This window comes from Chionomys nivalis, chromosome 12 (genome assembly GCF_950005125.1).
Source record: "Chionomys nivalis chromosome 12, mChiNiv1.1, whole genome shotgun sequence".
NCBI lineage: Eukaryota > Metazoa > Chordata > Mammalia > Rodentia > Cricetidae > Chionomys > Chionomys nivalis.
The window spans coordinates 46431262-46455149 of record NC_080097.1 but is presented as its reverse complement, the minus strand read 5'-3'; the positions used below and the strand labels follow the sequence as shown (position 1 = coordinate 46455149).

Below are 23888 nucleotides of genomic sequence, written 5' to 3'. Positions count from 1 at the left end.
TGAAATTGTCTTATTCGTGCAGGAAGACAGTTAATCACAAGAGATTTGCAGGAACTCTCCCCACCCCCACTGCCCAGCTTCCCAGATGCGGTCCTTCAGAAGGCAGTGAACATTGTATGTTGCATCCTGTGTGTCAATCCTTTGGGATCTGGTACCGGGGATTGGAGGGAGAGGGGGCTTCAAGAAAGGCTAGTTAGTACCCACCTAGCCCAAGCTAGAAACCCCAGGCACACGCCCCCTCCTTTGGCCAACTGTTCTTACACCACTCCTGAAGATGGGTGTGTCCTTGTGCACCAGGGAAAGGAGGCCGGGGTCCCAGGGCCCCAGAGACAAGGAAAGAAAAAACTCGCCCTCAAATCCGGCCTTAAAACCCATCTTCACTATTTGGAAGATGATTTCAAATCTGCGTGTTGCTGGGTCATAGCCGACCACACGCTGGCCAGTGCAATCGCACAGTATTATATAACAATGAATTTCCTTGGCGATTCTCCCTGCCCGGGATTTCTTTGGAGGATGTAGAAAACATAACCGGTGAGATTTTTTTCCCCCAGTAAAAGACGCAAAGAGAGGACGAGGGTTGGGGCACCACCCGCTGCATCCCCGAAGCATTGCGAATTCCTCCCAGAGATGCTTGGCAGGGATGAACGAGGCCAGCACCTCGGCCACGGTGATCATTGTCTAGGGCAGGCCGGGCCATCTGCGCGAGTCGCAGCCAGCGCCATTACCTCCGCGAGCTTGCTCGAGGCTGTCCCCAGCGCCCACCCGCCCAGCCCGCTTTGTATGCGCCACCACAACCGCCTCCCTGGTGGCGGAAGGGGCAGGAAAAATGGAGAAAGAGAGCCGGGAGCCCTGCCAAGACCCCAGCCCCAAACCACAGGGCTCCCCTGGTACTCCGGGTCCACAAAAAGCTCCCGCCCTTCTCTGTTCATCATCAAGTCCCGATCCTTCCTTCCCTCCGCATCATCCCGATACGCCCTGCCCTTTCCAGCATCCCTCTGCTGTCAGGACGCCTCCGGGCTGGAACTCGCTCCTTCTCGCAGGAAGAAGGCTCCAGAAAGCTCTTTCTGGAGAGGGCGGGAGACACGGGAAGATCCGTTTTCCAGGCTCCCCACCACCAGGCTCCGGGAGCCTAGCCTCGTAGCACGCAGCCGGAGAACAATATCCGAGCGTCGACCATGCATATTCAATCTGGCATCCATTTGCTTGCACCCCGCGGGCAGCGCTGCAGCATCTCGTACTGACAATGAAGGATACAGCGGATCTGGCGCGCTACCTCCAAGCACTCCCGCGCCTATTTCAACGCCTTGCAAACTGCATGCCTCGTAACTGTTATTACATCTCCCAACCCCCACCCCCACCTTCACCACCATCGCCACCATCGCCACCGTTGGCAACAAGAAGGAAAAGTTGAGTCTCCTCCGCCTTTAAAAATACATTCTTCAGCTATTCTATGTCACAAAAGGTTGCTTGCGTTTCCCGAGTACCAAACTTACCGTGATGCGTGGAATGTTTTTCTTCCCCTGATAAGACATCTCTCCTGGGGGAGGGGGGTAATTTCAAGACGACAGCTTTAAAGCAAAGACAGCCGGAAAAGAAGATTTGGTTTAAAATATATATTTTTGTAGGAAAAAAGTACAGTTCCTTAGCTGGTCTTGCTGTTAGGGGATTTCAAAGCTATAAGAGACAAATGCAATCCTCTGTCTCTTCTCCTCTCCTCCAACACAGATCCAGCTAGGGCGGAAAAAAAGAAAGAGGGAGAGAGAACAGGAGGGAAGGGGGTGGAAATAAACTACAGCAATAAAAGCCTTGGTTCCAGTCAGCCACCACCGCGCATGCGCTGCCAGCCACTCCCTTTCCTCCCAGGCAAAAGCCATCCGCTTCGCGAGAGACGCTCACTGATTGGACGGGATCGTGGGATATGCAAATGAGAAAGGCGGGGCAGGGCGCAGCGCCCGGGCTGCGACTGCGGCAGTGCGCGCAGGGCGCGGTGCGTGCGTCCGAGCGGGGAGCGCGCCTTTCGCGCCCTTTCTCTGAGCCTGGGCGGGCGAGTGGGGACTGCGGCTGGCAGCAGCCCCAGATGCTGCATCTGCAATGCAGGGCACAATGGAGGAGTGGTCGTCCCGGGAGGGTGAGGAGGGGGCGCAAGCCCGCGACGGAGGGGCTTCAGTTCGACCCGGGCGGCACGCACACGCCCGCCCGCGCGCCAATCCGCGGAGGCCGCCGCTGCAGCCCCGCGTGGGGTGACTGCGCAGAGCCAATGGCCTCGCTGGCGGCGAGCGCGCGACTGCACCGCGGCCTCCCCCTCCCCGCTCGCCAGGCGCGGCCTCCGCCCTGCAGCGGCTGCTGCGACAGGGGATTGACGGCTGGAGGAACGCGAACAGCATCCGGGAAGGTCGTGGGCTGCTGGGCAGCGGACGCCCAGCCCGAGAACGTTTTCTTGTTTTGTTTTTGTGTGTGTGACTGCGGACTACCAAGAACAAGAGATGGAGGCCAGCGCCTGTGGGGCCAAAAGGACCAGTCTTGCCCCCTGGTCACCCTCTTAGGTGGTACGCCAAGACTGACTCCTTTTGTGTAATTGTGGGGCCAGCAGATCTGGGGAGAAAGCTGCAGGGAGCCCTAAGGCTCCCACATCCAGAAACAACGTGATGAATTATGAAGGAGCAAGAACAAGAGATAGGGGATGTTATATCCCATAGAAAGGGGAAACTGAGTCATGGAGTAACACTAGCTCTAGTCACTAAGTGCACTCCAGGGCTTCCTTGATGACCCTAGTGGTGCAATAGGCCTAAGAGCCTTTGATTGTCAAGCCAGGCTGTGATGTTCTAACAGTACCACAGGAAGGGAAAAACTGGTGCAGTGAACCCCAGGAGAAGGTTCTCCGGGCAGATGACAAAACTTCTGCAGAGGCGTGACTTTGACCTTCTCACCTTGAGATCAAAGAATGCTCGTGGGTACTGCTTATTCTAGGTCAGGAGGCAGTCTTTCGGGGAGGGAGGGTATCTGTTTAACTGGCCCACACCTGCCAGATAAAGACAGAATTATCCTGTTTTTGTGCTTTGTTTTGTTTTCTGCACCTGGCCACTGGAGGGGTCTTCAGTCTTCTAGGAAGTGTAAAATCACCCTTTCAATTCCTGCCTTAAAATCTGCAGTCCACTAGGGAGGGGACTGTGAGGCTCCTGGTCAGTTCATTCAAGTTCAAGTTCGATTTAAGCTGTGCATCTTGAAAAAAACAGAAGACAGTCCTTGCTTCCTGTTCCAACCGTTTATGATGTGCACTAAAAGGGCCAGCCGAGATCCTAAGGACTGATGTCAGCCGGGAATGACTAAAGAATCCAGGCTCACAAAATTTAGCAGGTGGATCCTATAATCCCAACACTTAGGATGCTGAGATAGGAGGATCAAGAACCACTCGGGCAATATCATGAACTGAAAAATAATTGAATAAGAAAATAAATAAATAAGAAAATAAAGCAAAAAATATGCTTTCCTCTCCAGGAAAGTCGCCAGTAAGGTTCAGCTGGAAATCAACTATTAAATCACAGGAAAAATAAGTTCTTGTCAGGGAAGGATAATGAGATTCAAATTAATTTAAACAAAATAGCCTCCAGTTACATTGTTTTTGTTGCATTTCCCTGTTCTTGGTCTTAATGGGTTTAAATACATCTTGCTATTTTAACAATTTGCTATGGAATATTTTGTTTTGTCGCATCCATCTTATTAGTGTCAGTCTCCTTCCCTCAACCTTACATACAAGGTTCTTAACCCATGATAATTGACATTTCTCCCCATAAATGTCCAGAGACATAAGGTTGAAATTGATTTATCTGTTCTGACTGGAGCTTAAGAGAATATTTGGCAAATGGAAAGCCCCGAAGGAAAAAAACAACAACTTTAATTAATGAAGGAAAATAATTGTAGTTTTGCTTATCTTAGCAAACTTTACTGCTCAGTTCAATGCAGGCAAATAAGAGGGGGTGGGGAAGAAGCATCTACACTGACAGATGGGTTAACCCGAATTGTATTTGTTAACTCTCTTTACGGACACTCAAAGGAAAATTCCTAGGGAATCATTATCAGGGAATAGGATATTCGAAGCCGTGCTCCACCCTGGCTTCTGGGGGTTTAAAAATTAAATGCATGGCGTGGCAACGAGGATGAATCTTTCTCTTCTGCATTCAGTCTCTTCCAGAGCCTACCTCCCTGCAGTTCCTCACCCAGCAGCAGAAGAGGGCAAGCAGCAATGCCTACTGCGACAGTCTTTATGGTATCACCCAGGCATCTGGGGCAATAAGCGGAGGGGTGAGGTGGAGGTGCCCTGTCAGAGACTGACGTCAGCCACCACTGCAGTTGCCTGCCCCTCCCCCTGGACCCCCATCCTGTCACCATGCTCAACAGTCAGAGCTTCTGAGAGAGACAGAGAGACAGAGAGACAGAGACAGAGAGAAAGACAGAGAGAGAGACAGAGAGAGACAGAGAGAGAGAACGAGAGAACAGCTACAGTCCAATAGTAGAGCGCTTGCCTAGTGTGCCCAGAGCTCAGCTGTGTTTAGCTGGACCTATTGGCATAGACTTGTAACTGTAGCTACTCAGGAAGCTGAGGCAGAAGGAACACAAGTTCAATGCCAACTTACCAAGACTGTATCTTAAAACAAAAGAGGTAAGAAAGTACATTTTGTGCTTTCTTTTCTTTCACTTCCGTTTTTTGTTTCTTTGTTTTTCCAAACCCTATAAGATGCAGTTCCAGCAGTCAGACCCATAGCAGGCATTAGTGATTGGTTCGTAAATAAATAGGCTTTGCCACTTTAACTGTTAAGGTAAAACCAAAAGGCTCTTCCCCATTACCAACATGCCCACCCCCAAAAAAGAAAAAAAAAACCCTCAGTCTTTCTTGTGACGCTATCATTGTGCTGGGTCTGCTTCTGTCCACACAGTCCTTCGTCCTCAAGTTCCTGGAACCACAATGGAATTTTGCTTGCAAAATTATTCCCGTGGGAGAGGAGAGGGGAAAAACTGCCTATGTTTATATGTTATGTTTCTTCTAACAAAACTGCCACGTTCCACTAAGACTGATAACAGGCAGCATCCTTAATCCTAAAATCAACCTCAGAGTTACACAAGGTGTCCCTAGGAAAATGTCCCTATTACTCATTTCTCCTACCCAAGTACTAACCAGGCCCGACCCTGCTTAGCTTCCGAGATCAGACGAGATCGGGCGCGTTCAGGGTGGTATGGCCGTAGACCCTATTACTCACTTCTGAAGTTGTATGTTGGAAATGAGTAAGGGAAGAAGGGCACTAACCCAGGGCCCTTTCTCCATTCTGCAGCCACACCCTAGTCCTCTGAAGCTGTCCCTTCCTCTGCTCCATCATTCTGTCTTGTGGGTGGATGATACTGTTTGTCCCATCAGGCCACCCATACTATATGGTGAGCCCCAGCCCCGAGCCTGAGGTGGGGTAATTCTGTTTGAACTCACAGAACTAAGAATTTATTACAGTCTTGGTGATTTTCCAGCCTTATAAAGAGTACCGCAGGAGAACTCCAGGCTTTGAAAGATGGCTGTGCAGATGGGTAGAGTAGAGATAACACCCACTGGAGACTCATAAGATCTTTGTACCAGAAAATGGGGGTAGTGAGCTGAGGGCTGTCGTTTGGAGTCTCCGGAATGACTGGCTGCTTTCAGTTCCTCAGGATCTACCCAGTGTGAATTCTATCCGGGCACAACCCTCCCAGGCTCTTGGTTTCATCTTCCCTCGCTGTGTGGGAAGCTGGAGTAATCATTTCTGCTTCTGTAGCACCCAACGGGTACTTGGAAACAAAACGCTGACAGGAAGATCAAAACCTAGATGTGGTCAGAAAGAAAGAGCCACAGAGCCCCGCGTCACTGCAGCCAGTTGCCCAGGGCTGCAGCCTCCGGTGTGATCTGCAGAGGATAGATGGCACAGTGCTCAACAGAAGGGGCAGTGCCCAAACCAAAGGGCTGTGGCTGGAGTACGCTGCTGCAACGGGTGTACGCAATGGTGATCGCTTTCTTGACTGTGGAAACCCAAAGGGCACAGATTGCCAAAGAACTGCCGTACACGCGTCCAGCCCACTACCACCTTCAGTGGGCGAGTCCTTTGAGTAGCAACCAGTGAGGGCCATCACGGCAGTCATACACTGCTTTTACCAGAGTTGGGCAGGTAGGAACTGCCCCTTCGGGGCTCTGAAAGGGTCCTGAAGATCCCCTGTCTACATGAAGCTGAGAAGGGGATTGGGGCACGGATGAATAAGCACGCCACAGAAACGAACAGAATCATTTTTTTTTCTTCCGGTCTCCAGTTAGCACAGCTACCTCCCAAAGGACCCCACACTGCACACCTTGCACCCCAATGTGTGTTAATGCAGATTATCCTTGGGGTCTCTGTCCCTGCTAGAGACACAAGGCACCTGACTCTGGCCTTCCTGTCTCAGGTCTTCCCCCTGGTGGCCAATGAGGAGTATGCAGATAGTTCGCTCCTTTGTCCTTGACTAGTGGGCTTCATAGTGGGAAAGAGCCTTTAGGTTACTTGGCCTAGTGTTCAGAGCCTGTCTGCCCGTCAGGATTATCTGAACCCTGGCTCCACCCTCAGGGATACAGTCTCCCACGGCCAGGTTCGGGAAGATTATTCTCCTCATTCTCCTCTGATCACTGAGCCTCGCACCCAGACCTTCTAAAGGAGGAGGAAACAAAACAAAGAGCTAAAAGGAAGGTTTTACTCCTACTCAGAACTTTCTCTACTTCCCAAAGTGCAATGTGGCCGGCTCCTTCATTCTACAAAAGAGTGGTAAATATCATTAGCTTTCAACTTGTCCGGTTTCCACTAACAATCCAATTTGCTACAATGTTGCTGCGTAGCTAAAAAGGCAGGAAACAGAGCTTACAGAGCAGTTTAAACTCATATTCCCCACCCAGGTGTGGCTCGGTGGTTGGGTTTACCTAGAATAAGCTCTTCTCTGGCTTTCATCCCCAGCCCTGCCAAAGTTCAAATTCAATACGTTTTTGAAAAAACAATACATATCTTTCACCTTCCCCTGAGCCCTACAAGGTTTGTCTTTGTATCCTATCATAGATAGAGATGTAAGGTACAAAGAGGTCTCTAGTCAAGGGCGGCTTCCCACTCGAGCAAGGAAAATATTCAAATCCAAGAGCCCCATGGTTCAATAGGTGTGTTCTTCCATAATAAAGAACTTGATTGTAGAACCCAGGACCTGCCTTGTGCAAGAGAAAGGCACAGGTGATCCTACCATGTCTTCACTGATTTCTCTCCAGCACATCTTACCCCATGTAGCTGGGGTGCGCTGTCATATAGCTAGGTTGACTGAGGGATTTTTTTTTAGGTTATTTCACCCATACAAAACTGATTTTCATGTAAATACACACCCGAGGCTCTTAACAAATGACTCCTGTGCTCCGGTCATACAACCTGAGGTCTGTTTGTTACAGCACCCATATTCTTTCTAGACTGACTGCTATCGAGTGTCACTGCTCTTTACTTCCTTGAACTTGGGAAAATGCCCCGGCTCTTTCACCACCCCGGGCTCTGTGTCCTCACCAGCTATTGCCCTGTCACTGTCCTTCTTCCAGAACTCCCTTCCAGCAAAGTGTAGCCTATTCTCATGATCTTCATTTTCTCAGAGTTGGCAACTGGTCAACCTCAGGACTACTTCGTAGGCTTTACCCTAAGGGACCTGTTACCTCCACCTACTTTCTTTCAACAACTATTAGCTGTTTAATGTCCACCATATAATATTAAATGAATAAAAATAAGTTACAGTATATTAGTACATAATGCGATCCTATTCAAAATAATCAGTAAACTTGATTTTAGGGCATTTAAGTTCAAAGGGGAAAAAAATGAGCAGAAAGTAACAAGAATTCCATGTGTCCTACCCCAAAAACCAGTTTCTCTTATTATTAACACATTAGTATCCTATGTCTTCAAATAAATTTATTACCACCAGTGATCATATACCATATAATAATAAATTTTTATATATGCACATATATGCTGATGTTAAAATGAGACCTTGCCTCAAATTTTATATATATATGTATATATTATATATATTTCTAGCACTGGCTGACCTGGAATTTATTCTGTAACTCAAGCTGGTGTCAAACTCATGGTGATCTTCCTACCTTCATCCTCCAAGTGCTGGAGAATGGGATTACAGGCATGAGCCATCATATCCAACGTTGACACATTATTAATTAAAGAACATAACTCACATTAGAGTTCGTACTTCATTGCTGTGCTTTGTGGTTTTTTTCCTAGACAGGATGTCATATAGCACAGACTGACCTCCAACTCATTATGTGGCTGAGAATGTATTTGAACTCTGGATCCTTCTGCCTTCACCTCTCAAGCTCTGGGATGCATTACAGGCATGCGCTACCATGCCCGGCAGGTTTACTCTGTAATGTACACCATTACAGTATCATAAAGAATTGTTCCACTGCCCTAAAAAATCCCCTGCTTCTCCAGATTATTATACACACACACACACACACACACACCAGTCTTCTTGTTGACTCTGTTGTTTTGTTTCTTCAAGAACATCATATTGTCAGAGTCATACACTGCTTAGTCTTTCAAAATTGGCTTCTTACATTCATCAATACATGGGTAAGAGTCTCTGTCTTTTCACTGTTTGGTAGCTCATTTAGTTTATCACTTACTAGTCTATCAAGTGGATAAACCATTTATTTGCTTCTCTATTGAAAAACATCCATCTTGGGGGCTGGAGAGCACTCAGCAGTTAAGAGCACTTACTACTCTTGCAGAGGACCCAGGTTCAGTTCCCAGCATCCACATGGTGACTCACCACTAACAGTAACTCCTGTTCCAGGGGAGCTGATGACCTCTCCTGTACTTTGAGGGCACTGTATACACATGGTGCACATAAACTCATGTGACCAAACACAAATACATTAAGATAATAAAGATAACTAAATAAATCTTTAAAAGGGAAAGACAACTTGGTGGCCTCCAAGGTTTTGCAGTTGTGACCTTGCTGCTGTAACAATTTTCATACAGAGTTTTATCTGGACATATGCTTCATCACATCAAAGTGTAAAGTCACTGCATCACCTAGCAAAAGCATATTTAGTTTTATAAGAAATTGCTCAACTGTCTTCCAACATGGTTGTTCTGCTTTTCATTCCTGCTGTAAAATACATTAGATACTACTTATATTGGCATCTGACCCCCCTTAAATGTGAGTTCTTAGTACCTTTAGGAATTAGCTGACCACATGGAGCGTTGGGGGATTTTTGTATTGTTATTATTATTGTTTGTTTTATTATTTATTTATTTTATGTTTATATTATTTATATTATTATTTATTGTTTATTATTATTGTTTGTTTGTTTGTGAGACAAGGTTTCCCTGTGTAGCTCTGGCTGTCCTGGAGCTTACTCTGTAGACCAGACTGGCCTTGAACTCAGAGATCCACCACCACCGCCCAGCTCTTTTATTTTTTTTAAGTAAATGCTGCTGGTATTGATAGTTGGTTTGGGAGATTTTGTTTGTTTGTCTACAGTGCTAGAACTGAACATTCTGCTAGGCAAGTGCTCCCCCAAGTGGTCTTCACCTCTATGAGACGTGACTGGCTCTGTATCTCACATCTAGCCGCACTGACCTGTGCCTCTGTCCTTGTGCCATCGCTGTCCTGTATTTATCACCATAGTTTTTCGTATATTTTCAAATCAGGAACTTTGGTGCCTCTGGATTTGTTCTTCTTCCTCAAAAACGCTTAGATTAGTCATGCTCTTTGGCATTTCTGCATTAGTTAAGGCTGGTTTCTATTTCTGTAAAAAGTGCCAGCAGGATCTGATGGAAAGCGTCAATTCTTCACTCATTAGTCGATGTGAACTATGGGATGCCTTTCCATTTATCTTAATTCCTTTGTGAATAGTTTATACTTTTTAACACAACGCAATGTACAAGTCTTTCACTTCTTTGGTCACATTTATTCCCACATTTTATTATTCTGTTGCTCATACGAATGAAATTGTTTTCTAAATTTTATTTTTAAAAGATTTATTTATTTATTTATTCATTTATTTATTTATTATGTATTAAATGTTCTGTCTGCCTGCAGGCCAAAAGAGGGTACCACATCTCATTACAGGTGGTTGCTGGGAATTGAACTCAGAACCTCTAGAAAAGCAACCAGTGCTCTTAACCACTGAGCCAGCTCCAGCTCCCTAAATTCCATTTTTAGGATAGTTTATGGTGTACCAAAATAAGATTGAAGTCAGGCATGTGATTTTTGCTTGTAATACCAGTACTAGAGAGACTGAGGCAGAAGGATCACAAGTTTGAGACTAGCTTAGACTACTATTGCCAGAGGTTTCTGTCATCCATTCAGTCCCACATCCATTCAGTCTCAAAGAAAAACACACAGAGGTTTACATTAATTATAAACCAGTTGACCTATCAGCTTAGAATTCTTATTAACTCTTACATCCTACATTAACCCAAAATTCTTGTCTGTGTTAGCCACGTAGCTTGGTGCCTTTTATTAGCGAGGCATTCTCATCTTGCTTCCTCTGTGATGACTGAGTCTTTCCTCTTCCCAGAATTCTCTTGTTCTCCTTGCCCCACCTATACTTCCTGCCTAGTCGCCCTGCCTATACTTCCTGCCTGGCTACTGGCCAATCAACGTTTTATTAAAGCAATACAACTGACAAGTCTTCACAGGGTATGAACGAGATCATTGTCCCACAGCAGATTACATAGGAAGACTTTGTCTCAAAACAATAACATTTTTAAAAAATCAAGATGTGAGGGTAAAGGGGCCATAAGATGACTCAGTGGGTAAACTCATGTGGCTTTAGATGATATATATAGGGTAAAAAGATAGACAGATGATAGATAGATAGATAGATAGATAGATAGATAGATAGATAGATAGATAGAGATAGATAGATAGATGATAGACAGATATATGATAGGTAATTGATAAATAGATGATAGGTAGACAGAGATACACAGATGGACAGATAGACAGATAGGCAGATAGATGATAGGTAAGTATTTAGGTAGATTGATGGATAGGTAGGTAGATCAATAGATGATAGATAGACAGATAAATGATAGATAAATAGACAGATAGATGATAGATATGTAGGTAGATGGATAAGTAGGTAGATAGATGAGAGGTAGGTATGTAGGTAGATTGATAGGTAGGTAAATAATAGATAGGTAGGTAAGTAGAGATAGATAGATAGATAGATAGATAGATAGATAGATAGATAGATAGATAGATAGATAGATAGATAGATTATCCACTGGTTCTGTTTCTCTAGAGAACCTTGACTAATACAGACAGCTTTTTTTCTTTTCCTTGTCAACTGTCTTCAAAGACATGTGCGTCCTTGCTTTGCTCCAAACTGAGAGAATTTTTGGGTTTTGCCATTGGTTATGGGACCAGCTTTGGGATCCCCCGATCCCACACACTGTGACGTAAACATACATGCATGTAGACAGAAGGAGGCTCAAGGAGGAAAATCAGGTTTTCTTCTGCACCATTTTCTATCTTATTCCCTCGAGACTGAGTCTCCCATTGAACCTGGGCTAGGCTGGCAGCCAGCACACTGCACCAATCCTCTTGCTTCCACTCCTTACAATGTTGGAGTTAGACATACGGTCATGCTGGATGGTTTTTATAACATGGGTGTTAGTGGTTCAAACTCGGGTCCTCAGGCTTCCATAGCAAGTGTTCTGTACCCACTCAGCCATCTCCCTGCCCCAGTGATGAGTGCACACAGACGGCCTTTGCTGCAGTGACATGGGATCCTTCTGTGGTGGTTTGAATGAGAATGGCCCCCATACGCTTATGTATTTGAATTCTCAGTCCCTTGTAGTTGAACCATTTGGGAACGATTAGGAGAAGTGGCCTCATTGGAGGAGGTGTGTCAGTGGGAGCAAGCTTTGAGGCTTTAAAAGCCCATGCCAAGCCCAGTCTCTCTCTTTTCTCTTCCTGTTGTGTGTGGATCAAAATGTAAATCTCTCAGCTACTGCTCTAGCACCATGCCTGTTCATTTCCCTCTATGATAACGGACTCACCCTCTGAAACTGTAAGTAAGCCCTAATTAAATACTTTCTTTTATAAGAGTTGCCTTGCCCATGGTGTCATGCCACAGCAATAGAACAATAACTAAGACTTCTATACCTGCTTGACTAAGACTTTTATTAACTGACTAGTGTGGGAATTCCTTCTATCTATGTGTTTTTTTTTATTGGTTAATGAATAAAGAATCTGCCTTGGCCTGTGACTGGGCAGAGTAGAGCTAGGCAGGGAAAACTAAACTGAATGCTGGGAGAAAGAAGGCAGAGTTGCGAGACACCATGTAGCTGCCAAAGGGGAAAAACGCAAGCTGTCAGCTATAACCTTGCTGGTAGGCCACAAGCCTTGTGGTAAAATATAAAATAATGGAAATGGGTTAATTCTAGATGTAAGAGATAGCTAGCAATATGCTTAAGTGATTGGCCAAGCAGTGATTTAATTAATACAGTTTCTGTGTGGTAACTTCAAGTCTGGGAAGCCGGGAACAAACAAGTGGTCTCCACCGACAACTGTTAGTCTCTGAGAAAAGCTGTTTTACATTTCTACATTGTAGGATTTTTATTTCATCTTGTCTGCATGTTGTAGGTTGGTTTGCCTGTGCTAAAACATCCTTTGTTCCCCAGGTAAATCCACCCTGCCGTGCTGTGCAACCACATGAGTTTGAATTTGGTTGGGGGTGTTTATAAGTATCTGTTCATCAGGAATGCTGCCCTGTGGCTTCTTATTTCTAATAGTGTCTTTGTCTGGTTTTGAAATCAAGGCAAACTGTTATGATTCGTGACATGAACTGGAAAGTGTCCTTGTCTTTTGGTTTGGGGAAGAGCTTAAGAAGGCCTCAACTCTTTGAGTTGAGATGTTCACCATGGCCATGAGACAGTAGAGTCCTTGTGATCTCCTTTCTGCTGGTGTGAAAGTCATGGTCAACAAGACCCCTCTAGGTTTGATTAACAGTCACACTTACTACTATGGTAATGCCAACGTCCAAGGCACCAGGACACTCAGAGCAGCCACAAAGCTAGAGTGTGTGTGAGGAGGGGATGGCACTGGCTCGCCACACTTTTCTCTGCAGTCGTCCTCAGCTTGTGAGATGTGCCATTCAGCTTTCTGCTCCTGTGTTGTGCCCAGAACTCTCCCAGAGCTCCTGTACACTGATGTCTGCTTGTTGTTTTTGTGTTAGCGTGCTGATGGCTGAGACATCCTAGTGTAGCTGATGACACTCTACCCCAGTTAGCATTGTATGTTTGCTAGTTAATTTTACAGCTGTGCCTGACCACCTCACCATGGCCGGTGATCAACGTTAACCTGACTAGTCATGGAACAGACTGACATCTTGTACCTCATGATGTGTCTCTTTCTTGGAGAAGACCTGGAATCGCTTTAAAGATCAGCTTGCAGGGGACTGGAGAGATGGCTCAGTGGTTAAGAGCACTGGCTGCTCTTCCAGAAGTCCTGAGTTCGATTCCCAGCAACCACATGGTGGCTCACAACCACCTACCTGTAATAAGATCTGGCACCCTCCTCTGGCGTGCAGGCATACATGGAGGCAGAATGTTGCATACATAATAAATAAATAAATAAATAAATAGAAGATCAGCTTGCAGAAAGCACATAGATTACAAAGAGGCAATGGATACGTTGAAATGGAGTAGACAGGCTACAAATTCAGGGACCTGTAATCTCTATTAGGTGCTAGGGTGAAAAGGTCACACAAAGATTGATTATTCCAGACTGAAACTACCAGGGAAATGTGAGAACTAAATGCAGTTGCCTTGGACAGTGGACCCACTGGAGGACACCAATAAGCAACAGTGTAAAGTGAACAGAGTCTGGGGGAATAGAAAGTGGTACCGTGTCCATCGTGACTCTGACTTTGATGGTTTGCTTTGGTCATGAGGAGGACGTTCTCACGTTGTCAGGAAATGCACCCCAGAGTGTGAGGCAACAGATGACAGCTTATTCTATCATGACGCAGAAATAAGCATGCCGTTAGGGAAAGCAGGGGTGACAGAGAAAGGGGGTGTAATGAAATGTCAGCAATTAGGAGAGCTGAGTGAAAGTTATAGCATGCCCAAATTCTCTTTCTCGCTGGTTTTTTCTTACTGTATTTCCCCAGCCAACCTGGAAAGCACTGAGTGGATTCTGATGGCCTTGAACTTGCATTAATCCTCTGCTCTGTTCCCGAGCACTCTTCTGCATTACACCTGTGCATTGTCGTGCATGGCCTCCAAAATTCTCTAAACACTAAATGACTGCAAAATGCAAGCTTCCTTAAAACACTGTTAAGGTCCAAAGTCACTTTACAAAATTTTATATTAATAATATTATAAGTTATATACAAAAATGGCCAAACCACCCCACCCCCCAAAAAAAACCTCACAAATGTTGGCACTTGGGGCCCCTAGCTGCCTCATCCTGAAGCTCTGATTTTGCCTTGACCTTGAAGCCTCTGGGGCAGCTGGCCCAGACCTGGCTCTACCACAGTGTAATGTAGAGATCCAAGGCCGTGTCTTATAAAACGACAAAGGTCAAAATCTCACATTCCCTTTTGTATAAACAGACAAAAAAAATAGTATATGGGCCATCAAGATAGGTCAGCGAGCAGGTAAAGGTGCTTCTCCCAGATCTCGAGACCTTGCCCCAATTATCTAAGTACTTATACAGCAATAAAGAGATCAACAGGAATTACCTGGGATTTCTATAGCCCTTAATTTAGCTATGAACATATTTATTTAAGTCACTCATTAGAAAATCAACTTAAAAAGCTTCCCACAGGCTCTGTGGGAATCCCCAAACCACCCAGGCTGTTGGCAAAATTATAGGTTGCTCTCTGCAAACTGACATCAAGGGCCCATTGCTGAAGACCAAGCCTAGACAGCTCACTGAACACAGAGATGTTGAGCTGGAGTCTACTCAGAAGCTTCACTACTATGTGCCAGAGTCTTTGATTCAGGAGGGTACTCTGCATGCTCTCCAGAGAAGTGTAAACACCGAGCTAGCCACAGGTCCCCTATCTACAACAACGTTCTACCTGCAAGACAGGCTAAGGCAACGGTGGCACGAAGCCGTGGGAGTAACCAACCAATAAATGATCTGACTTAAGGCCCATTCCAGGACATGGAACCCTTATCTGACACTGTTAGGGTAACCAAGAACCCAAGACTAGATAGCCCAGGGACCTAGAGCAAACCCAAATAATACTGGTCTAAAGAGGGAAGGGGAGAAAAAGAATGTAATCATAAAATGACTCCTAATGATATATTCTGCCATGCTCATATCAGTGCCTTATTCAACCATCATCAGAGAACCTTCCTCCTGCAGCAGATGGGAACAGATACAGAGACCATAGCCACACCTTGGAACTCTCGACCCTAAAAGGAATGTCTCCATCAAATCCCTCCCTCCCTTCAGAGCTTGGGAAGATAGGACAGAGAGAATGAGAGAGCCAGGAGATGGAGGGCACCAAGAAAACAGGCCCTCTAAATAAAGGTGAGAAACGCTCATGTGAACTCACAGAGACTGAAGCTGCACGCACAGGGCCTGCACCAGGTCCTCTGCACCTGTAGTGTGGCTTCCGGTTTAGTGTTTTGACGGGATTCCTGAGTGAGCGAACAAGTGGGTCTCTGATTCTTGAGCCTTCTCCTGCCTCTTTCTCCTTCTGTTTGTCTGTTTGCTCAAACTCTAATGTGTTAGCTTTTATCTTACTGTATTTTATTTGTGACACTTAAAATGATTGAATTTAAATACATTTAAAAATGAATGAATGAATAAATAAATAAATGAATACTAAGTAACTAGGGCAAAGGCTAGCAGCTAAAGTGTTAGCCTTTTCCCCATTTTCTCTAGTGGAGCGACACTGGGTACATCAACTACTCCATGGCAGGTCTCGTGTTGAGGAACAGCTGACCAACACATGATGGGCTCATGTGTGCTGTGTGTGTGCTTTCATTTGATTACAGTTTGATGGGGTTACAGTTATATGTGTGCAATCATGTGTGTTCACGTATGTGTGTGCACACAGTGTAGAGGCCGGAAGACAACTTCGGCTATTACTTTTCAGGAGCTATCCATCTTGGTTTTTGAGATAGGCTTTCTCACTGGCCTGTTTTTTGGGGGATTTTTTTGTTTGTTTGTTTGTTTCTTTTTTTGATGATGTTGTATTTTGTTTTCTAAGTTTTGGGCATTTTGTTATTACATTGGGTTTTTGGTTTGAAATTTGATAAAGAACTCAAAGTTAGAGAAGAGGAGAGGATCTGGATGAACTTGGGGGAGGGGAAGAATATGATCAAATTATATTTAAATTTTAAAAATGTTTTAAATTATACATATGTATATGTGTGTGTCTATACATATATACATACATATAAAGAAAATGTAACCAGCCAGCCAGCTTCCTGCTACTGCCAGCATGTCATGTCTTCTCCGCCACTTTAGAATCTTGCCTTCTGGAAATAGAAGCCAAAATAAACCCTTCATTCAAAAAAAAAAAAAAAGCTTTCTACAAAATATATTTTTATTGATATGCATGTTTTCATGTGTGCGCAGGTATGTTATGAATGCACAGGTGTATGTGTGTGCACAGGTGTGTAAAAGGCCAGAAGACAACCGTGGCTGTCATTTTTCAGGAGCTGTCAATCTTGGATCTCCCACTGGCCCGGAGGTCACAAAATAGGGTACACTGCATGTCCAGGGAGCCAGGGAACCCTCTCTTGGGATTACAAGCATATTCCACCCTGCCTGGGTTTATAAAAAGAAACAAAAAACATGAACCCTGCAGATCAAATTCAGGTCCTCATGCCTGCACGGCAAGCATTCTACATGCTGAGGTATCACCCCAGTTCCGGTCCCGCAAAATTCTTATAAGCATGCGTGTATATATAAGATGTGTGTAATCTCAGACATGATGGTACATACATGCAATCTCAACACTGAGGTTGGTGATAGCTGTGACAGAAAGATCGTGAGTTCAAACCCTGCCTTGACTGAAAAAAGAGAACCAGCTGGGCATGGTGGTGTGCACCTTCAATTCCAGCAGTCAAGATGAGAGAGAGGTGGATCTCTAAGTTCGAGGTCAACCTGATCTACAGAGAGCGTTCCAGGACAGCCAGGGCTACACAGAGAAACCTTGTCACCCCCTCCCCCCCCCAAAAAAAAAGAAAGAAAAAAGAAAGGAAAGAGAAAAGGAAAAAGAAAAGTGAACGAGAGCCAATCAAAACCATCTTCATTACAGATCCTAGCCTCCATATATGTGGCTGTGAATCCTCAGGACCCTGCAGTGACCTAGGTCAAGGGGCAGCCACATCTCTCCAGCTCTCATCCTCCACCTTGTCCATCCACAAGGCTACATTCAGAGTCACCACCGTCGCTTGTCTCCGTTATGTGTATGCAGGGGTTTTCTTCTCTGCTATGTCTATTGGGCTTAATTTCAAATTCCTCTTTGTTCAGACATCATTCCCCCCCACACACACACACACTGTTCATGCCCAATCACCTAAAAATTTACTTTTAAAAATACACCACATGTATAATTCAGATGGGGAAATGACTAGGAACATTTGTTAATGCTGCACATCCAAATTCATAAAAATGATCTGTGTGTCTCTGTACTGAAACGGAAATCCAAATATCACATTCTGTTTTGCATAAACAGACTGAAAACGTAGCATGGGGGCCGATGAGATGGGTCAGCAGGTGAAGGCCCTGACCCGATAACCTGAGTTTGACCCCCAGTTTCCACATAGTGAAAGGACTGATTCCCACAAGCTGACCTCTGACCTCCAGACAGTGATAGGCCTGTACCCACACACAGATACACATTGCACAATAAATAAACAAACAAACAAATAAATAAATCCTTAAGGGGTAAAAGCTAACTTTTTCTTATTATTGCTTTTTCTTTTTTGACAAAAAGTCTCACAATATAAACCAGGCTGGCCTCAAACAACTCATAATCCTCCTGCCTCAGGCCCCCCAGTGCTGGGGTAGGAGTTTGTTTGTTTTTTTTTTTTAACTATACTTCAGCTCTTTACCCCAAAACTTCATATATTATACATTTAATCCTCAAAACAACTTCAACATTGTGAACTTAATGTTTGTCCCTCAGATTCTTACTTTGTTGAAATTCCTCCCTGTGTGGTGATATTTAGAGGCAGAGTCTTTGGTTGGTCATCATTTCATGAGGATGGAGCCCTCATGAATGGAGTAAGTGCCTTCATTTAAAAAAGAACATAGAGCTAGCATGTACTCTGTCATGTCAGGATGCTAGAAGCTGACTGCCTGTGGCCAGGAAGAGCACCCTGACCAGAACCCAGTCACGATGACATCTGGTCTCAGACATCCAGGCTACACAACCATGAGAAATAAATATTCACTATTGAAGTTATGAGTCTGTGGTAACTGGTTCTACCAGCCCAGGTCAGGGCATCTCACAGACTGTCCTTATCCTAAGTGATGGGGGAAAGTTGCTCACAGAAACAGTGCTCTATAATATTTCAACAACAACAAGGTCACACGGTGTCTTGGTCACTGCTCTATTGCTGTGAAGAGACACTAGAGCCAAGCCAATTCTTATAAAATAACACGTTTAACTGGGGTCTCACTTACAGTTTAACTGGGGGCTCGCTTACAGTTTAGCTGGGGGCTCGCTTACAGTCTCAGTAAGGAGGCTTAGTTCACTGTCCTCATGATGGGGAGCACGGTGCATACATGGTTATGGAGCAGTAGCTGAGAGCCACATCCTAATCTGCAGGCAGCAGGCAGAGAGAGACACGGGGCTTGACACGGTTCTCGGACTGCACTCTGTCATGCAGTGTTACAACTGTACACATCAACACAATGATACTGTGCAGCCCTGAAGGAAGGAACGGACTACCGACACACGCTGCACAGGTTGCCCTTGAAATGTTAGGCACAGGGAGAGAAGCTCATCACCAAAGGCTGAATCATGCTTTCTTTCCATATGAATAAAATCTCCAGAATGGACAAGTCCACAGTGGTGGAGACAGAATTACTAACTGGCAGAGGCACTAATGGAGGAAAGAGGGACTTTCTGATGGGCCTTTTGGTCAGGGTAGGGTGATGAAAATGCTTCTTAGTAGATATTTGATCGTGGTGCACAGCCTATGAAAACAGTAAAAGCTGCTGAGTAAAGAGGAAGGTTTTATATCCAAAGGACTCCGTACCTGATACTTGCACATCTCTGTGTTCATTGCTGCTCTGTGACAGCAAGGAAATAGAAAATGCCTAGGTGCCCGTCAGCTGGTGACGGCTACTGAAAACATATTCACACACACAACGAAACTGTAGTCTGTAGTAAAGAAGATAAAATTATGAAATTTAGAGGAAAATGGATAGATTTGGAAAGCATAATTTTAAGTGAGGTGACCCAACCCCCCCCTCAAAAAAAAGATAAAATCACATCATATACAATTCCTAGTCCCTAAGGCACAATAGTGTGTAATGCAGGTAAAGCCTAAGAAAACTAGGAAGGAAACGAAGAGAACAGGATAGCTGGAAATAAGAAGGATGCCAGGTGGAAAAGAACATGGGAGACATGAAAGACATAGGGTGGGGAGGATGTGAGGGGCGTGGGAGGACAGGGCTCAGAGTGTAGGGAGGATGACCACTAAGATGCTCTTTGTTTGAAAATGTCATAATCATAACTAAGACCTTGTGTGCTAATTTACATTTTTAAAAGAAAGACCAGGCATGGTGATGCATGCCTTTAGTTGAAGCACCCAAGAGGAAGAGACAGGTGATCTCTGTGAGTTTGAGGCCAGCCTGGTCTACATAGAGAGAGTTCCAGGATAGCTACAACTGCTTAGAGAGATCCTATCTCAATAGACAGATTAGATAGACAGACAGACAGACAGATAGATGATAGACAGACTTTAAGAGGAAAAATTATATATTCAAGGAATAAGCATGTGTTTTAAAAAACACTCTAGAATATTTTTAAGGTATGTGGATTGTATCTCAATTAAAATAGGCTTTTACCAAAACTCAGCTGTCTCCAGAAGTTATTCTGCCCCAACTTGCCCTTGGAGAAGACCCTACCCTCCTCCTCCTCTCTCTATATAAATGGCACCAAAAAGATGTAACTTGAGAGTTCTGCCCTCCAACTCAAACCCCATGCCTTCTTCATCCTCAAAGCCACCTGCCTCAGCACTAAAAGCTCCTTGTCAGGGAGCTATATCCTCATCTCCATTGTCCTGACCACCTCTGGGACCTCGCCTTACTGTACAATGTGGCCCAGGATCCCATCTGTCCCACAACAGAGGGATATATGCATGCATGGGACCTTCTCTAATGACCCACCTGCCTTCCTTGAGTGGCCCTGAAAATCCTGACCTGCCCCTACTCTCCCTCCTGACCCCTCCCACCTCACAGCCCATGACAGTTTCCTCCACCCATGCTGCTCTGTGGAGAGAGTCACGCTAAGACCCACATGGAGTGGCCAGTGGGGGAGGGGGGCTTTTGCGGTCTCCTCCTCCTTCATCTTCCTCTGCCTTGGATGCTGTCAGTCATCCTGCACCTCTGTGCTCCTTCAACCATAGAGTCACTCCCTGTGCATTGGCCATTCTCCTGCATGTCTTCAGGACGGTCTCCCCGACACTACAACTAAGGATGGCGCATTCCCCCACAGTCCCGCTAACTCTATTCAGCCAGCCCATGTTATCTCTGGGCGGTCTTTTCTGTCCAGGGCTTCTAGTAACCCCTCCATACCAATAACACCCCATCTCCATTTTGGTCTCCAGATGGCTTCTGAGATTATCTCCTGCAGGTTTTGCCAGATCAGAAGGCAGTTCCTGTGCCGCCTGGGGGAGTCGCATCAGGACCTTTTAAAAGCATCTCTAAGCCCTTGCGCTCCTTTCCACTACGCTGGACCAGCCCTATGTTCTCTCTCAGGCCCCATCACCTGCTTCCACAGCTCCCTCTGCCTTTTCCTTTTAGCTTCCTGTCCCTGCTGTGGCCTGAATTTGTCTCCCAAAGTTGATGAGAATTAACCCCACCCCAGCAGGACTGGGAGGCGGGGTGTGGTTGCGTCACGAGAGCCCCACATTCATAAATGGGCTGATGTCACTGTGATGGTTAATTCTTTGGGTTGTCAGCCAGGGCTAACTATACAGAGGTCACTGCCATTTTGCCATTCTGCGGGGACACAGCAGAAGTGCCCTGAGCAGATGCCGACACCTAACTCTTGGACTTCCAGCTTCCCTAGCTAGGAGAAAGGAGGTGTCTCTTTATAAACTCCTCAAGTCAGATGTGGTAGCACATGCCTGTGGTCCTAGCACTTGGGAGGTGGGGGGAAGAGCTCAGAAGCGCAATGCAGACCTCTGGTACAGAGTGAATCCAAGGACGGCCTCAGCTAACTGAACAACTAACTAACCAAACAAACAAGCCAGCAAACAGATAAATTAAAAACATGCCCAACAACTTTTCCGAGTTGCTGTCAAGATGGCCGAAGTGGAGCAGAAGAAGAAGCAGACATTCCACTAGTTCACCTACCGCAGCGTGGACCTGGACCAGCTGCTGGGCATGTCCTATGCAGCTCTACAGCGCCAGGCAGAGGTGACGCCTCAACCGCGGCCTGCGGCAGAAGCAGCACTTGCTGCTCAAGCACCTGAGAAAGGCCAAGAAGGGGGCGCCGCCCATGGAGAAGCCCGAGGTGGTGAAGACCCACCTGCGGGACATGATCATCCTGCCCGAGATGGTGGGGAGCATGGTGGGCGTGCACAACGGCAAGACCTTCAACCAGGTGGAGATCAAGCCGGAGATGATTGGCCACTACCTGGGCGAGTTCTCCGTTACCTACAAGCCTGTGAAGCAAGGCCGGCCCGGCACTGGTGCCAACCACGCCTCCCGCTTCATCCCCCTTGAGTAGCTGTGGCCAATAAAGACGCATGTTCAGCCAAAATATATATATATATATATATGCCCAACAGCCTCAACTATTTGGTTATAACGACACACAGCCTGACATGGGCCTGGAAGCTGGTTCTGACAGCCCCTTTACTTACGCTCAGCCTTGGCATTTTAATCTTGGTGCTCAGAAAACTTCTTTTTATTCATTTCTTAACAGACACATTGAATTTGATATTTGACTGCTCTCAATCTGGAGCTATCTTTGGCTTTAAAGTCACCTTCCCTCACTCAAAGCCAGTATGTGACACCCACATAAATGTCCCCCAGGTACCTCACACTCAGAATGTCTATAGCAAAGTCATCTGCTCTTTTCCAGCCACCCCTCCCCATCCTGCTCCCTGAGGCTGGGAATCTCACTTTATCCAAAGGAGGAGCAGAGCGACGGCCACACCCACTCTCTCTCAGGGCCTTCCCCACCAGGATCTCCCACCAGCTCCTGCATTGGGAGCCCACTCCCTTCCTCCCGCAGGCCCTGGTCATTGCCATCTCATGTGTGACTTGCCACAGAACCTCCTGCAGGTCTTCGCTTCCACCATTGTCCACAGGGGTCCTTTGAGAAGCTCAGGTCTACCACACCACTCTCCTGCACTGAGTCTCCACCTCCAGAAGCATCAGTGCCAGCATTTCAGGACGGCAGACAAAACCCTGCTGAGACCGTGCCATTCCTACAGCCATTCCCCTTGACTCGGTACTGCAGACATACAGCCGTCTGAGCTCACGTGTTCTAAATAACTCTTCATTGAGATTGTCTTCTGCCCACTGGAGCCTCCTAGCCAACTCCTCCAAGTCTTCCTACAACTTGGACCTTCTGGACGGGGGAGCCTCCCAGACCACAGTTCTATTGTGGTAGTTCTATTGTGGGTGTTTTGAGAACCCTCCAATCTGTTGTCCACAATGGCTACAGCATCTGTCTCTAGACTCCTGCAAGCTCTGCCTCAATGGTAGGAGCTTGTAGCTATTTTTGTTTCTTTTTCTTCTCTTTTTTGTTTTATTTTGCTTTGTTTTTCAAGACAAGATTTCTCTGTGTATCCCTGGCAGTCCTGGAACTTGTTTTGTAGACCAGGCTGGCCTCAAACTCACAGAGATCCATCTGCCTCTGCCTCCCAAGTGCTGATATCAGTGTGCACCACCACCACCCAGCTTATTTTTTGTTTTTCAAATAGGGTTTCAATCATTATTTAAATAATTCAATTTATTATTGTGTTTATTATTTATTTTAATGGATTTACTCTTTTTCTTTGGGCTATGGTTATTTTCAATGAATTAATAAAAAGGCTTTCTTAGTTCCCAGCCTTACTTTCTAACCTGAAATGTGGACACAAGTCCACACAGACAAGCCCTCAGCAATTTTTAAAGACATTAAAAAACCCCTGAGACCTGAAGGTATGAAAAGCTAGCAGGCAAGGCAACAGAAGAGACGGAACTGGCAGGGGACCATGTAGCTTGGTGGAAGTCAGAACGTGTCTCTCTCTTTCACATTTTTTAAAAGATTTGTTTATGATGTGCACAGTGTTCTGCCTCTGGTTGTGAGTCACCATGTTGTTGCTGGGAACTGAACTCAGTACCTCTGGAGGAGCAGCCAGAGTTCTTAAGCTCTGAGCCATTTCTCCAGCCTGGAACATGTTTCCTAAAGGTATAAAATGGGTGACAATGAACCTGTACACTGGTCCCTGTGTTCTCCTCTTCTTCACACAGGCTAGAACTGCTGGCTCCAAACTTGCAGGCACCAAAGTCAAAACTTTACCCATCCAATCACCTTACATCACCTCAATAAGCACCCTAAAGCATCCCAGGCCTCTGGCTCCTTCTGAGAAACCACACCCAGCATCTGCTGATTGGAGCTAAGTGATGGATGAGCCAAGTCACCATAGAAG

At 45.8% G+C, this 23888-nt stretch overlaps 1 protein-coding gene and 1 pseudogene across 2 annotated transcripts in view; one reads left to right on the top strand and one right to left on the bottom strand.

The window, feature by feature from the left end:
• Positions 1–23888, bottom strand: part of Dpysl2 (dihydropyrimidinase like 2) — a 103456-nt gene that overhangs the window by 65395 nt on the left and 14173 nt on the right. Inside the window, exon 1 of one of the 2 annotated variants that reach the window (XM_057785734.1) lies at positions 1494–1809. The exons of the other annotated variant lie outside the window; for it this stretch is intronic. Within the exon in view, the coding sequence (XP_057641717.1) occupies positions 1494–1532 (39 nt within the window). The 5' untranslated portion in view covers positions 1533–1809. Of the gene's footprint in view, positions 1–1493; positions 1810–23888 lie in introns of those variants that run through there. 2 annotated transcript variants of the gene reach the window in all.
• Positions 18991–21973, top strand: LOC130884626 (40S ribosomal protein S15-like; annotated as a pseudogene).